The following is a 16,812-nucleotide window of genomic DNA, read 5'->3' on the forward strand; positions in this document are numbered from 1 at the left end:
TATTGTGTGTAAATAGGTTTCTAACAGCTGGTTAAAGAGTTAACATGGGAATTTACTCTTAATCTGTTTTCCACTGGAATTGCTTCATCAACTAGCTAAAAAAAAGAAAAAAAAGAAAAAGACTCTAAAGTTGCACCACATCGCAGGGTATGGAGGTTACATTTTATTAGCCTTGTGCATTTTAAAATAATCTTGCCAACATTTTTTTTTTTTTTACACAAATCCCGCCATAATCCGCAGATTAGTAAATGCATTTATTTCGCTCACACTTTTAAACCCTCCCTCACCTTTTGCGAGGAGTTATGAATCCACCACCTCCTGACGACAAAAAAAGCAGACGATCACCTCATTAGCGGACCGGCTTCGCTTCCAAAACACACACACACACATAATCACACGAACACACGCTCCTTGGAGCTTATCCCGCTACAATTAAAAGTTTAATTAGTAGATTAAAAATACATTGACTGGACTTTTATCACCTTAAACTCCTCTATTATGTGTTTAGCACACACAAGTGCCTCCTTCCCATCTGAGCCATTTTGAACAGATTATCTGCATACTGAAATTCCCTTGACTACATTAAGGCTGCAGATACAAACTGGGTAGAAAAACAACCATCTGCATAATATATTGCGCGTGGCTGGATGAACACCGGACAAAGACTTTTGTATAATTAATGTTTAATATCTAGATGTGAATATTTAAATCACACTGCCACCACTTTTGTGAGGAAAAAGTGAGGAAAGTATTTTTAAAACAGATACTGGAATGAATGAATGAAATTCTTCTTCTGTGGTACATTCCAGGACATTGTACCACATCCATAAAAGGCTGGTGTACCACAGGTGTTCACTGCACACTGGCACGGCTAGTCATTATCTAGCCCAACGTGATCATTAGGAGCTGTGATGGCAGTTTGGCACCTCCTCCCTGCATTCACACACACACAAGCTGGAATTACGGAAAAAAAACAAAACAACCTCCAATGGATACTCAAGCACTCCCCATCAGAAAGAAAAAGGGGGTGAGAGGGGAAGCTCGTTCGTCAACGAAAAGCATGTCAGAGCCAGTGCACTTTGACCCCTCCCAAACACATGCCGCAATCCAAACAGAAGGTCGACAGCAACCAGAATTCCTCCCAGCGTCACGGCGGCCTTCTCACCCAGAGCTTTTAAGGCAAATATTTTCTGATGACGACGAGAATGGGAAGCACGAAGGGAAAACGTGGAGTGGAGGTTGGGCCGAGAGATAGGGCGGCGGGGCGGGAGGGGGGTTTATTCAGAGACGCGAACCACGCACATGAACACATGCCTGTTCGTCAGGCGTGAATGAAAACTGAAACTCTCCTGTTCCAATCTGTGTTCCTCTCTTTCCCCCCCCCCTTTTTTTTTCATTCCTCCAAACGGGAAGATAAATGTGAAGCCGAGGGGCACTATTGTTTGGACATCTAGCCAGGAACTGTCGCTGCTCTCATTGCCCTGGCATTAACAGCAATTATGCGCTCTATTCAGACAGCTTTTGTGCGGTCGACCCCCAGGCCCCCCCACCGTCCCAATTCACTCACACACACACAGACAGAGGCCTAACACACATTTCCCGCTTTTCTCTGAGCCCCTCCCTCCCCTCCCACTCAGCTACTGGTGAACTCATTTGACTACTGGAGCACTCTGGTCCCATTATGAATGAACTTAGAGGAAAAGGAATATGACAAACAATCTGTGGCTTCCTTCTTGGATGCACATACACAGCATCCACCGCCTTGTTAAAAAGTGACATTTCCAATGTTTTTTTGTAATTACGATGCTTTTAAAAAATAGAAAAAAATAAAAATACCAATTCTAGGTAATCATCTCTTGAAAGCAGCTAATCCTAGCCCTACCCATAACCTTCATATCTAAAAAGATGCGATCAATAGTCATTTAACCTTATCTTCTTTTGCTGGATGCAGCAAAGTAACACTGCTAAGAAAATTTCCAGCAACCACTTTTAATTATCTTATCGCCACTTCCATATAAGTTCAGAAGTTCATTCCATCCTAGGAACACCTGCATTTGTACCCTGCTGCTCTTCAGTAATTTAAAATCCATAAAGAGGCAGTAAAGGTTTTTTGTTTTTCTTTGCTTTTTTTTTTTTTTTTAAAGGAACTTGGCGTATATTGTTGGTAACATATTCCAACAGTGCAAATATTTTTGTAAGAGGAAGAAGTAAAATGGGAAAATATTGGCTTCTCAAGCATATATCTCCACACTGCTTTTGATATTAAGCATGAACTTGCCCACAATGCTGTGGATGTGCAAGATGAGCTGTTCACCGGGGTACATTGAGCTAAAATAAGGTAACATACACAGATAAGAGATTTTAAGTGTGGCTACATGGACACACACACACAATAATTTAATTTCCATGTTTGAGGGAGCCCTAATCCCTGTGGGCCAAGAGTGGAGCTAGCATATATTTAAACAGATGACACAAGTTTCATTCCAGATGTACAGTAGTATCTTTGTGTTCAGCTCTATAGAAATGCACTGGAGAAAGAGGTGGGGCTGGATGGGTGGGGGTAAACTGGGAGAGGAAGGGGGTTACACCAGGGGGCTGGGGTAAGAGGGACCCCAGTGCACAGCTGCTTAACTAATGCCTTTTTTTTTCTTTGCTCAGACACAGAAAAGCAGAGTGTTGGTGGCTCACTGACGGAAACTAGGATAAATGGATTAATTCACTTTTAAGAATAAAAAGCAAAAATAAACATATACATATATATATCCAGATTGATAATGATTAACAGGCATAATGTCACATCGAAGGCAAAATTAGGCCTCAGATTAGCTTTTATTACATTAAAAGCAATAAAGTCGATGATTTAATTTTAAAAAAAAAAGGTTCAGCTCCAAACCAGACTTTACTGCAGCTGCTACACCCAAACCCAGCTCACACTGCCACCAGGGAACCACTACTCCCTTCGCACTAGTTTAAAATCTGATTAGAAACACACCCCACAAACTGACTGATTTTTTTTTCCTCCTGCCTCTGTGGTGTTTCAAGCGGAGTGACAGATCGACGAGCGCGTAAGCTCTCACACGGCTCAGCCTGCCAACATCATCAGCATTAGACAATTAAGCCCCGCTAGCAGGGAGAATTTTTTTTTTATATTTTATATATAAAAAGGTAAATATTTACTGCACAAATCTTTTCCATTCATTCACCAGGCACTAACAAAACCTTACTGTACTCCCTCTCTCTCGCTCTCTTTCTGAGTCCTCAGCACCATCACCAATCCCCCCACCCCACCCCTACATCTGCGATTCATTGACTTTACAATTTACCACATGTCGAGATGGGAGAGGTCGAGCCTCCATTTGAATCACGGCACAAATATGCGAGTGATTTATTGTTTTAAAAACCCCGGGCCGATTTAGTGCAACTCCACTTTTTCTGAGCATTACTCCTATTGGCAGACCATGAACAATTACAGTTCGGACTAATTAAGCTCTGAGAATGTGCTGTGCACCGCTAATGTCTAGCAGACCCCAATTTTAGTTTAATGGTGCCAAACTTTGCTTCCCAGCCACCCCCGCCTCCCCCTTTTCTCTAACTTAACTCCTCAAATCCAAAGCAGATTGTACTTTTTTTTTTATGAGTGTTTATTGAGTCGAAGAAAAATAAGGACCTTTTTTTCCTTTTCCCCCTCTCCTTGCCTAGGATGAGAGAAGCAGCGGAGAGCGAGTGAGAGGAAAAGAGGGAGTAGATGCAGAAGAGGAAGAGAGAGATGGGGGAGAGTGAGTGAGAGAGTGAGCGGGAGCCGCTTCCGCCATACTTTGTAAACAAAAGTGATTTGCAAGACAAAAGGAGCGCAACCTTCCAACTAAATTCGGAGTGCATTCTGCAGCTTGAGGCACAAAATGCGGCCACGTCGTGCCACCAAACCCCCCACGGACACCAATTAGGCCCTATTAACATGTAAAGCCAATTTGATAAGGTGTGGGCCCTATCCCTTAAATCCGCATTAAACTATCTTCCCCCCTTGTCACGGCCACAAAAAAATAAAATCCATTTTACAACAGCCGAACACACATAATCCATATGATATACCATTGTTATGCTTATGCTGCTGCCATGTTTAGGAAAGATACTGTCTGTGTCATTTATAACAGATAACAGGCCACAGCAATGTGTGCACGTGAGCACAAAGGAGGTGGTGTGCACTTATGCGTGTTGATTATAATAATCTCACCAGAAAATCCTCCATTATTTCTTCCTTAAAAATAAAATAAAAAAAGACAAAAGACCGAGTCGGCCCCCGTATCAAAGTAGATTTATGTTTTTTTATTAAAAAAATAGGTGAATGTGCAGCAACATGAGCAGTCCTGGCGTGACTAGACGAATGAAACAAAAGAGGAAAAAAAGGGGAGAAAACTATTGTTTCAACCACACAAAGCCTTTTCACCGCCCTGTAGTAGAATCATCACGGGTTCTCGGAGAGTCTTTCTTATTTTCCTCCCTTCCCACTCTAAACACAGTATTGGATGCACAGTGTTGTGTCTTCATCCCCCGTTTTGCTCCCCACCCCGTGCACTTTCTCGTTCTTTTTTAAACTGCTCGTAATTATACGTCGAAACTCAAAACCTCCGCCAAAAGTCTCCAGGCCTGGAGAATTATGGGGCCAGGGGTGGCGTCAAATATCTTAACATTCATAAGTCCGCGAGGCAGTAAATAAAGCCAGTGGATTTACGGCCCAGCAGCCCCGATGCAGGGGAGCTGGCCGCCCAGATCCCATTCTCCCTCCCTCAGCCTCTGCATCCACAGACCTGTTGAGGTGTAGATATTAGCCCACAGCACCGGGAGTTAACCCGCCGCCTTTTTTTAAAAAGCCTAGTGTTAGCATTGGCAGGAAACAAAAGGTAGTGAGGAAGAAAGGAAGAGAGCAAAGGGAACAGGGGGAAAGGAGATAGAAAACCCAGGGTGAACTAGCCAGGCCACTTCTGCAATTCAACCTGCACCGAGTGATCCAGTAGGCCTTTGTGTGAGGTTCAGGGAGGAGGGAGACGGCAGGGAAAGGAGAGGAGGAGACGAGGGCAGGAAGGCTTTTAAAGCCCGGGCACAGCGTCATGTCAAATTGCTAAATGATACTAAATTGTGAGCCTCCTTGGGCTTAGGTGGTAGGAAAAACAAATTTTCACTGGTTATGACTCCCAGAGGTCAGACAAACTATCGTAATAGCCACATGCAAGAAATCTTTTTTTCCCCTCCTTAAGTCATGCAAACACTAAATAAGTGAAGCAAGTTAAGACGTCCAGGGAGATCAGAATCACCGCCAGCTGATGGGAAACATTTAAACCCATCAGAATTTAGCCTGTAAGACTTCCAATCAATTGTATTCATTTATATAATTTTTAAAGAGGCAAAAGGAAAAACCAGCATCGCAGCATCACCAAAACCGAGTGGAGAAAAAGAAAAGGCGAAGGTAAAAGCAGCGAGAATCAAAGCCTTTCATGCCATGAAGGAGAAAGTCTCATTCTAATGATACTAGCAGTCATATTCAGTGCCTTACATGACATGTTAGGGAGCAAGACAGCTAATCAATGTCCAGGTGAATTATTTATGCCAGCTTTAAGTCTAATAGATTTATATTACAGCGACCGCTGACTTCAAAGCGCTAATGGCTGGACACACAGCGCGCTGCAGACAAGAGGGGGCCGAGGCAGTACAGTAGGAAGACCACCATAAGTCAAAAACCACGTCCAGGTGCATCAGTAGGTTAAGCTGTAATAAAGGTTTCCTAATCATCTGCAAACGAGCACCTCCTTCTTTTAGATTTTGTAATGACTTTTCCTTAAATAAGGGAAAGCGGCACAGAGAGGAAAACAACAGATAAAAAAATAAATAAATAAATCTGGGAGCATATATTTTAAAAAAAAAAATTAAAAATCTTTCCTTTCCTCAATTATGTCCGAGAATAGTATTTCAAGGGCATCATTAAGAGGGCAAAGGTCAATACGGTCTCGCCGCAGCATCCTCCAGCCATACCACACAGTTTACTGCTTTTCTAACTGCTGCATAAGCACAAGGAAACGAGCGCTCCACACACAGTAGTGTGTGACAGCAAACTACAAAACTCTGCCATCGAAACAAGGAAGTGCTTCACTTCAAATCATGCGTGTTGTTGTGAATGTGTGTTTGTGTCAGTGCTGATGAGAATAATGAGTGACTAATTCCACATACCAGCCAGCAGCGTTAAAAAGGCTGGCTGACTAAGAGAGAATGAATGGCAAAATGTTCTCCTATGTGCAAAAGAAGCACGCACGCAAAGAGAGAACCTGTGTAAGCAGCAAAAGAAATATTTCATGTGAAACCATGGGTGATCATGTTGAACTCAAAAGCAGAATTTGTGTCAAACACAAAAGAAGGCATTGTGTGTCAGATGTGCGTTGATTTCCAAGGTGTGCGGAGAACACAAAAAAAAAAAAAGAGGTAACAAATATCAGTTTCGTTAGGCAGAGCTGAGGTGGTGGTGGCGGCGGGGGGGTGTTGGAGGGTCACATTTCCTAATGCCTGGTCTTTGCCTTAACCTTGTAAAATGAGATGACAGGTCCTAAAGCGCAGACTTGTAATTGCAACCGTTTAAAATAGGGGGGCAAAGAAAAAGGAAAAAAAAAAAAAAACACCCATGGTTGAGAAAATTATGCTGCTTAAGGATTGCCATCGCCCAGTGGGACCGGCGAGGTGCTGAGCAAATGAGTAAGTGGGCATAATTACAGCATGGCTGATTGTGTTTAAATAAATAACATGAATTTATTTATAAATATGGGTTTACTGCATGGCACATGTTTGCCATGGATTCCTCGCTGGGAGCAAAGGCAGTGCAGATGCAAAACAGCACAGTCTCACACAATTCCTATCAGTAAATCACACCATACATTCAAACATATAGAAATATATATATATATGTCTGTATATGTATATATATACACACGCATTTGAAAGAATATTTAGAAAAAGTAAAAAATTAAATTAAAAAGAAAAAAATGCACTGCTTGATGTTTCAGGGGGGAAAGCTATCACGCATGCATCTTTTACATAGTGTCTTTACAGGTTTTGACACGTGCAAATCACTCTGCAAAAAAAACCAACCCAATTTGCATATTGATTTTATTTGTGTGGTTTTACACTGCTTTCCCCTGCTTACAGTGTGTCAGAAAAGCTGCTATATAAAGGCCTGAATGCTCATGCATGGTGTTGCATTTAGAAAAAAGGGCATTTTTGATGAGGCCATGCAAACACAAGCCAACTGCATTATTCAGGAGAGTAAAAACATGCACTTGTAAGCCTGGAGAATACGCAGACCCTTAGTAGTAATAATGATAATAACAACAATAATAATGTCATAATCATTATTAAATTATAACAAGGAGAATAAAATTTTCACAGGGGCTTGTGCATTTGATTTAAAAGTTGCTAAAATATTGGTAAAAATGCCGTGCACGTAAAGCTGACATATAACAATAACCTACTTATTTCTGTTTTTCCTTTTCTCCTTTTATTTTAACCCACTTGCAGCTCTTTAGCACTGTTAGCATGCTAGCTTCTGACCAGGGCAAACGGGCTGGGAGCCGCGTGCGGGCACGCATGCATGCCATTGTACTGTACACTTCACGGGGAGTTTGCAAAACTTGGCTCTGCATTTTTATCGGCTGCACTTCAGGGTGACAACACTCCGCGTCTGCCTTTGCCTCGGCGCCTAACCCGGGGAGTCAGTGTGTGTGTGTGTGTGTGTGTGTGTGTGTGACGAGTGTGTGTGCACATACAAGCTGTAAATAAATGAACTTACTGTGCGTGCTGTTGGAGAAAGTGATCCATTGGGAAGGTAGGGGCTTGTGAGATCGGGGATCATTATAAATGGATAGCCCGGGTACGGTGGGCTCTTGAACAGCCCTCCATCTTGCCTTTTCGCAGCTAACATGGCGAGGGGGGGAAGAGGGGGTTGTGGGAGAGAAGAAAACTTTTTTTTATAAAGTGGCCTTGAGAACTTTTTTTTTTTTTTTGCAAAAAAATTGCAATTGCATAATAAAAGGCGGAGGCACAGGCACATATAATGTCATGTTGTAGGTAGAAATAAAATAAAAAACAAGAGTGAACAATAAAGCAGAAACTCACCCTCCTCTAAACTTTCCCTTGTTTTGTCTCTGAAAGTTTCAGATCTAGGCGCAGGCCGTCTTTCCGCCTTGAAATGCAATGAAACACAAGGATTGCGTTAAAGTTAGCACAGCGGACGGTGAAGGGCGATAGTTAACTTTCTTTCCAAGTCCACCCGCTGTTACAGTGTTAGTAAATGTAGGCCCCTAAACTTAAAAACAGCGCCGGGGGGACGATCGATCCCCGATTTTTTTTTCTCTAACATGCGAAGAAACAGACTGAACTCACCTCTGAATCCGACGAGCTGTTCTGATTTGTTTCCGACTCGTTTACAAGAGAAGATTTGACATCTGCTAAATCCCTTTCTGCCGAGGAGTTCTCCGAAATTTTCTCTTCCTGCTCCCCTTCGTCTTTGAAGGAAATCATTTCATCGTTTGCGCCCAGATCGTCCCCTCCACCGCCGTTGAGCTGCGGCATTTTTCCCGAGCAAAAATCTTTTCTCTTTTCTTTTTTTTTAAGAGACAAGGGGGCACAAAAAAACCAAAAAAAAAAAGTTTTTAAAAAAAACCTTGATCTCGGTGATCTAGAAAAGTCCGAGTTTAAGTTTGGGGTCTGTATTGGCGTTTTCCAAAGCTCTGGCGGTTGGTACAAAACTAAAAAAGAAGGGAATCTTGGCAGAAAAAGGAAGCCGGAGAAGGAGCCGAGCCGCTCGGATTGAGTGAGTTGAAGTTGGTCGGAGTGGTTTTCAGTTCAAAGGCGGCGCTGATTGACAGATAGAGAGGGATGGAAATAGAGAGAGTCTGGATTCAGGATTATTGACAGGGAGAAACACACAAGAAACTAATGAGATTCAAACAGGGAGGGACTTGAAGTGACGTTTTCATAAATAGGAGGAAAAAAAAGGAGAGAGAGAGAGGGAGGGAGGGGAGAGATAGTGAGAGATGGAGGCTGGAGGAAGCCGGCGGACGACTGCGGTGAAAAAAGCATGTGAGGAGGAAAAAGGCAGTTTGGGAGCAGGACAGTGATGGTAAAATAGGAGGAAGATAGGAGTTGCTTGCAAATGTGGATTAAACGCACATATGGGCGGTCTCCCAGAGGGGGGAGGAAGAAAAAATGAAAATAAAAAAATGAAAAGAGGGTACTTCCTCAGGCTGTTTGCAACCAGTTTGACTCCTCTGTTCCCGACCAGTCTGCCACACTAGGGCCAAATAAAGTTAAGATCATAGCTGAAATTAAAGTTTTATTTTTTTATCCCCTCCAATCCTATCCTTTCACATTCAGATTCTCTAACCTACTTTTGGATCTGTCCTTAGTTTGCATACTAACTACTAGAGGCCCATCAAGGCAGAATAAAAGCTATTACTCCGACCTTGTTTTCCTACTTTATCTGCTTTGTCAGGTCCTTAGATCTATTTTTCATCATATTAGATAATGTTTCCTCAGATCTATTTTTTGGGATGGAGGGTGTTATTGCATCCTGCTTTCTTGACAGGTGTGATGTCCTTTGGGACTAACCTGAATTCCTCACTGGCAGCACAGACTGACTACATATATTTATTTATTTTTCTCTCTCTCTCTCTTCTCTTTTAGCACCCAGGCTGGACACAAATAACTGATGCAGATTTAGATGCTCCAATTCTGCGTTTTATTTAGCAGAAAATCAACCACAGACAGCTATATGATACTGCAGACTACACATATGCATATATTAGGAAGAAAGTTGAGAGAACTGCTTATAATTTGACGATATACATATTTTTTTTAGATTTTATAGATTTTATCATCTAAAAGCCATTGCATAAAATTATTATAAAAAATGTTTTTTAAAAAAGAGAAAAATGTTTACCAGTTTTCTCAAAATAAAATTGATTCATTAAGGGTATGCGTTAAATAACAAAAGAAATTATATTATATTATATATTATATATAAATATATAGATATACATATATATATCTATATATATGCATATCGGTAAATGAGTAGGAGGGGGAGGTGAACCTCATCAGGCAGGAAATGCATTTTCTCTCACAGCCAATATTTGATGGAGTAATCACACAAACACACACACACATGCACAAAAAAATTTAAATATAGCTGCAAGAAACAGAGCTGCATCATACATCCAGGTGACACTTACACTCTGTTGCAACATGGCTCCTTTCAGGCAAAAATAAAAGAGTGTGAGATCAAAAAAAAAAAAAAACAAGCCACAGAATTGCTGATTAAAAAAATATTGTTTCATGTCATCACGCTCTAAGACGCATAAAAACAAATATTATGACGCTAATTCCTCTGTATCTGCTCTCAGCAGTGTTGTCAAACAGAACTGATGGGGAATTATGTGCACAGCGTAGCACCACTGTGCTGTGAATCTGCCTGCCTGACTCACCTAGACCAGGCAGCACCATGAAAGCAGACGATTCCGCTCGGTGATCACTGATGTGCCTTATCTGGATGCGGTGAAAGCTGTGATTGTGTTAGCTGGCTGCAGCCCAGCCAGCAGTGTTAGGGGGCGAGGAGGAAAAGGGGAAGGCATTGCCGTCTGTGGTTCTCATCCAGTGTGTCTGTGTTTAGGCAGCCGGTGGAAGAAGAAGAGGCACCCTGCCGCTCGGGGCCCTCCAAACCTGAGCCCACACAGACCAGACCAAAGCAGAGGAGATCCAAGCTGGCCTCTCCCCGGATTGCCTCAGCAGGTACCTGAGAGTTTACTGGGGGCTGGCAGCATGTTATCATGCATGCCGTGGGGACACCTGCCTCTGATGCCGCCCTGGTGATTCTAATCTACAGGACCCTTTAATATCATAATGATAGGCTATGCTGCTGCCGCCGCTGCCTTGAATGATGGAGCGGGAGCACACTCAGTGTCTGTCGCTGTTATTTATTTTGTTACCGGCATCTTCACCTCTGCATCCTTGTGGCTGTCGTTCAGTGCAGACGCAGACTGCCTCATCCTCCTTTGGCTGAGCGCGTGGAGGAAGTCAGAAGCATCACCTGCGCCTGATCACATGATCGCACTCTGACCTTTTTTCTTTTCTTTTTTTTTTGAACTGGCACTTTTGGAAATGAAACTTGGCCCAGATTTAATCACACTAATGTTCCCTCACACACATTTAATATAATTAAATGTCAAATTAAAAGTATATAATGCATGCTTTGATCATTTTGCTTTTGCTTTACAGGAACAAAACACGACATTGCTTTGAAATATACACGCATGCAGCAATATTTGCAACACACACACAAGAAGCTTTTTACGTAGTAGTCCACATTTTGCTTTTAATTTGCTCCTTTGCTTTCAAATAGTGGCTTGAATAATTAAATGGCCTACCCAGTCCAAACAGTCTTTGGTGAAAAGAGCTTTCATGAAGAGGAGTTACTGTTTACTATAATCTCATAATTCTTCTCAATCCCCACCACCACCCTGCACATATGCTTCATGTTTGTGTAAAGCAAATAGAAGCTGCACAAGTAAAAACTGACATGTGTTTAGGCTGTACTGGTTTATGTACAGCCTGCACAGACAAAAATATCCCATAGGTTTTGTGTTCACATGTACGCGGCTAAATAAAGTTTGTCTACAGCTGTTCCCAGTCTTAAAAACACAACAGGAGGAGGGTTAAAAAGATTCAGAGTCCTCGAATCCTCAGACATCACAGCAAATAGTCGCCTGCTTTCGAGCAACATGCAGCGAACATGCTCTGCGTTGTCAAACGGTTAATTTCCCATCATGCATCTGCGTTGCCACTAAAAGGTCTCTCGTTGCTGATTAACATATTAACGCTGGACATTTTCCTCCTTTTTTTCCTGCACAAAAAAGCAGGCTGTTTTATGGTAACTTATTTATTCCTGCGACGAGGTTTGTTTACTTGTTAATAAGCCAGACTTAACATTTAACTTCATGTGCATTTGCAAATTCCCTCTATTGTTGAGAAAGATGCTGCGGAGCATTTTTTTTGGCATTTGGCTCACATGAATTCTATCACCGGGATAATACTGCAGTTAGCCGTAATTACATCTATACTAATAGTCCTCATTGGGGTTTTTTTTTTTCTTTTTAAAGAATGGACAGGATGGAGAAATAGATGTCTGTTTTACCTGATTATGAAAACCATGTCTAATGCTGTATATTATTTTAGGCTAAAAGCCAAATCACACAACAAATATCTAGTTTGCGCTTGCATTTGTGTGCAAATGGTTGAGCCCGCTTTCTTGAACACTCTTCCTCTCATTGTGCTCGCCAGATTGAGTGCATGGCTGTTGTCTAAGCATTTCTGTGTCTTTTAATTACTCACTGGATGGATTGGGGGGTTTATATTCTATACATCAAAACGTGGCAAATGATGAGGAAAGAGCCGCTTTCTTGAAAATGAAGTCATTTCATGTGCACAATGTATATACAGTCGATATATACATTTATATATTTATTTTCACTCTTATTGTAAATGTACAAAAGGAGTTTCTCTGCTCCCTTGCCCCTCAGCACTGTAATCATTTGACACAATAGGACAATTTATTTGAGAGAAAAAAAAAAGCTTTGTATACAGGAATTCCATTCATAAATCCTTCAGAAATTAATTTAAGAAGGAAAACGCTCAGAGAGTTATATTGACCAAAGCTTTAAGGGCTGAGGGTTATGTCTTTTTCACAGAGAGGACCTGTTATCAATGTAGAAAGAAGAAATCCAGTGCGTCTGCTCACTGAAGGTCACTGATGTCTGAGGGACGTGTTTTGCAGGAACATATTAGTATAAAAAGCACAATGTTTTGTTTTGTTTTTTAATGCATTCAATTTCTGTCTGTGTTTATAACCCACATTACAAATCTCAGTGATGACAGCACAGAACAAGAATAATAGCATAATGAATTTGCCTGTGACTCTGCACTCATCCAAATCAATATTACCCCCACGAGAGTAATAAAAGAAACAGCTCGGCGAGCGTCTCATTAGGTTAAAAGTTTGTGACTCAATTATCAGAACAGGTCAAACCTGAGGATGTAAAAAAGTTTCATTTTTATTTTTGCCAAGAAAAAAAAATTGGACGAGGAGTTAGCTTGCAAACAGACGTCCAGTCTGTTTGCAAGCTAACAGACTGGACGTGTGTGCTGAATGTAGGCACACTGCTCTTCATATTACTGGAGGAACCGGACTCAAGCAGGAGCTGAGCGTCTCCAGAACTCATCCGCGCAGCCAGCATCATGGGAACTATATTAGGCCAGCTACGTGAGCTGTCTCCTGTCGCCTTCAAAACAAACAGCCGAGCGATTTTCAGAAATGGACGAGATAGCCATTAATCAAGGTCCGAGGCAGGGCCTGAACTCTTTAAACATGGAATCCACCTGTTAGACGAGCTAACTTATGTACTGTGCTGCACACATGCACACGCACATGCACACGCACACACTGTTCACCTGTCCATCAGAGCAGCATCTTGCAGAGAGGAGCAAGCCAAGCCGCTGCTGGCTGGTAAATGTTGCTTAAAGGTCAGTGGTGTTTGAGCCAATCGGTTGGTGGTTAAGTAATATTTTCAGACTGGCTTTAGGTAGCCGAAGAAGATGTTTATAGGCTGATTCAGGTGACTCATGTCATTCATGTGTTTCCTAATGGATCTTCTGTGAATTCAGTTTATATGTAATGCAAAGCAAACATGTAGTAGCCTTTGTCACACAGAAATCACTGACAGCCTGCATAAAGGAATCACAGATGGGTAAAGCCCACTGGCATTCTTCTTAAAAGCACGGCCCTCCCTGCAACGATGCACATAAGCACTCAGGCGGCAAAATCCTGATGAATTTGAGGTGTTCACCTTGTCAGCTGGCGAGCTGCTAAAGCAAAAGTCAGACAACAAATTTAACCTGTGACCTTCATGTTTTTCACCACTAAAGAAAAAGTAAAAGAGGACAAATGTGGAGAAAGTATCTCCCTGCTGAGTCCTGCTTTATCCCTCTGAAGAACACCAGGACTCCCTCTTCTTTAATGGTATTGTAAGCAGGACCGTTGACATCTCTGCGCTTTTAATGAGGAGAAACTCTTTCTGATTCTTGGTTAAGAGAGGGAGAGTCTCATAGAAGGTGCTTCCTCAAACAGGAAGCAGAGGGCCTTATTGTAAGAGGAGGAAAAAGAGGGAACTGTGCCTTCTTCATGTTCCTGACAATGGGACGTTAATTAAAATCACAGTAAGGGCAAGTTGACCTTTTTTGGGGGTTATGTAAATGATGGAAACAGGTGCCTTTGTGTGACTGCGTGCGAGTTTTCAGCAAACTTTTGTTGTCTTGTGTATGCATGCTATTTTTAAGATATCCAAGGGACTTATGCTCATTGAAGACAAAGTTTTGGTAGCACATTATCTAAACGTCTTTGCAGTAAACCAACCCACAGACCCACATAAAGAGCGCCCATTTGAACTTGACATTACTGCTCATTTGCAGAGTTATGAAGAAGCGACGGGTTTTCTTTCAATGCTATAAATTCTTGGAAAAAGCTTGAGTACAGAGAACCCATTGCATCTTTAACGTGCGCCGTTATTAACGAGCGAGACAATGGAGACGTGACCTTGTGTGAAATGAGTCGCCTCTCGGTATAAATCAGAGCCGTGGCGTGTTCATTTGGCTATGTTTTCATTAACAGAGTGGAAGATGAGCCGCTTAATGAGACATCAGTCTGCGTTCTTTGTGCAATACAAGTCAAAAGAAAGCTAAACATCATCCAAGGTTAAGTTGTGAGCAGGTTATAGCTGATGCGAAGGCTCATATCTTGGTGGTCACATATTGCTCTCGGTATCTACACACACAAAACAAGAGAACCGCAAGAATATCATGTAGGTCTGAGCCAAAATCTGTTTGTCGTGTATACAAACCCCTTTTGTTTACTTGAGGTTGCATTCGCTTTGTAAAATATATGCGCTAAAATCCAGTCTTTATTAGACTGTTTAAAACTGTGAGTAATATAAGTAGAGGGTGGGAAGCTTTTGTACAAACCATTACCATTTTAACTAGTCTCTATGTAATTACACTGGACTCCTTTGTGCCCTATCTAACACTGGAACACACATTTTACATCTCATTCCTCCAGATTCTTACCTGAAACTACTTGACATGTTGTTTTTCGTATCTTTATCTGTTAAATAAAACACCTTACTTTACCTCAGTGTGTCCTTTGTTTTATACTTGTGTATATATACATCTGTATTTATTTGACTCCGAGTTCCTGTGTTCCCAGACCCAGTGTATGTGTGCAAATGGCAAATAAAAGATTTGATCTTCTCTTTATCTTGACTTCAGTAATAGTCTAACTTATAAGACTCATTCTTTTAATTTAAATCTTATACACCTAAATAACACTTTAGAGCCTTATATTATGTGTGCCTGTTCCTAAGGACATAAGCCAGACAACTGCATTAAGTATTTAGGTCATTACTAAGTAGCATAATGTCAAACAATTTTTTTAATCCTGTATTAAAAATCACAAGCAATTAAAGTAAAAGCACTCATTATGCAAAGTTTTCAGTGGTTTTCCATATTATAATGTTAATATTTTGACTTAATAAACTGATCATTACCATATATTGTGTTTGTCTCTAGAAATTATTGTTGTCATGTATATTTTGTAAAGTAAACTTTCATAAAATGGCACTAAAGTCTCATTTATCCATCCATTTTTTTAACTGCTTATCCAGCTAGAGTCGTAGGGCAGCTGGATCCTATCCCAGCCGTCGGAGACAGGTTACACCTGAGGAAACCGGAGCGCCTGAGGAAAAACCATGCAGCCACCAGCTCCACACAGAGAGCCCCCCAGCTGTCCAGCAGGTTCAAATCAAGAAACAGTCTTAATTTGAGGTGGCAGCGCTACCCACTGCACTACCACGCTGTCAAAAAATATCTTAATATAGATTACACATACAGTACTGTGCAAAAGTCATGAATCACCCATTAGTTTTTTTTTAATACAATATCTTACATATAAGGAGCCAGACTTTCTCCATAGTTCTCCAGGCTTTCTTAAAGTTTTTCAAACTTTTTCTTTGGACATTGGCTGCTTTTCACTCATTTTAGTCCAGTCCTTGTACCTGATCACTTTCAGACAGATGTTATTTTGTTTAGCCATTTAACCTTGACACAATAATTATAATTTATATAATTTATAATTATAATTTAGACCAGCGGTCCCCAAACCCCAGGCCACGGACCAGTACCGGTTCGTGAGTCACTTGGTACCGGGCCGTGAGAGTTGAGCCACGGGTGTGAAATTTATGGTTTTCAGGGTTTTTATCGTTAACTCGGTTTCCCTGGGTCTTTTCTCGTGTTGTAGTTGTGCGTCTTATTTTGAAAGAAATATTTACGCGCTACCATAGTGACCAGAGAGGGTTAAGGGCGGAGGATGTCACTCTCAGTGTTGTTGGCGCATTTCAGGAGGATGCTGCTAATAAAGTTAGACAATTACACAGTGAATTCGCATTTATTATTATATTTACAAAAAAAACACAGTTTTTGTCTTGGTTGTATCATTTGATTTTGGATCTTCTGTGAATCGCGACACCTTAAAGGCCGGTCCGTGAAAATATTATCTGACATGTTGTGCAAAATTTGAAGAGAAAAATCGACCAGAGACCTGACATAGGACCTGAGAAATGCACGTTACCCTTCAGTCCATCTACTACTCTCCAAAGCCTCATTAGTAATGGTCTC

General features: G+C 41.4%; 1 protein-coding gene across 6 annotated transcripts in view; it reads right to left on the minus strand.

Annotated features, from left to right (window-relative positions):
- The window catches only part of tcf7l2 (transcription factor 7 like 2), a 91,824-nt gene extending 82,879 nt beyond the window's left edge, over positions 1–8,945 (minus strand). For all 6 annotated transcript variants that reach the window (XM_085361442.1, XM_085361443.1, XM_085361441.1 and 3 more), the window contains exons 1-3: positions 8,419–8,945; positions 8,152–8,218; positions 7,826–7,950 (exon numbers count right to left, since the gene is read on the minus strand). In XM_085361442.1, coding sequence (XP_085217568.1) covers positions 7,826–7,950; positions 8,152–8,218; positions 8,419–8,607 — 381 coding nt within the window. In that variant the 5' untranslated portion in view covers positions 8,608–8,945. The remainder of the gene's footprint in view (positions 1–7,825; positions 7,951–8,151; positions 8,219–8,418) is intronic.
- Positions 8,946–16,812: the final 7,867 nt, after the last annotated feature.

This window comes from Diplotaxodon limnothrissa, linkage group LG8 (genome assembly GCF_057381915.1).
Source record: "Diplotaxodon limnothrissa isolate DT_005_m linkage group LG8, D_limnothrissa_male_GT1.1, whole genome shotgun sequence".
Lineage (NCBI taxonomy): Eukaryota > Metazoa > Chordata > Actinopteri > Cichliformes > Cichlidae > Diplotaxodon > Diplotaxodon limnothrissa.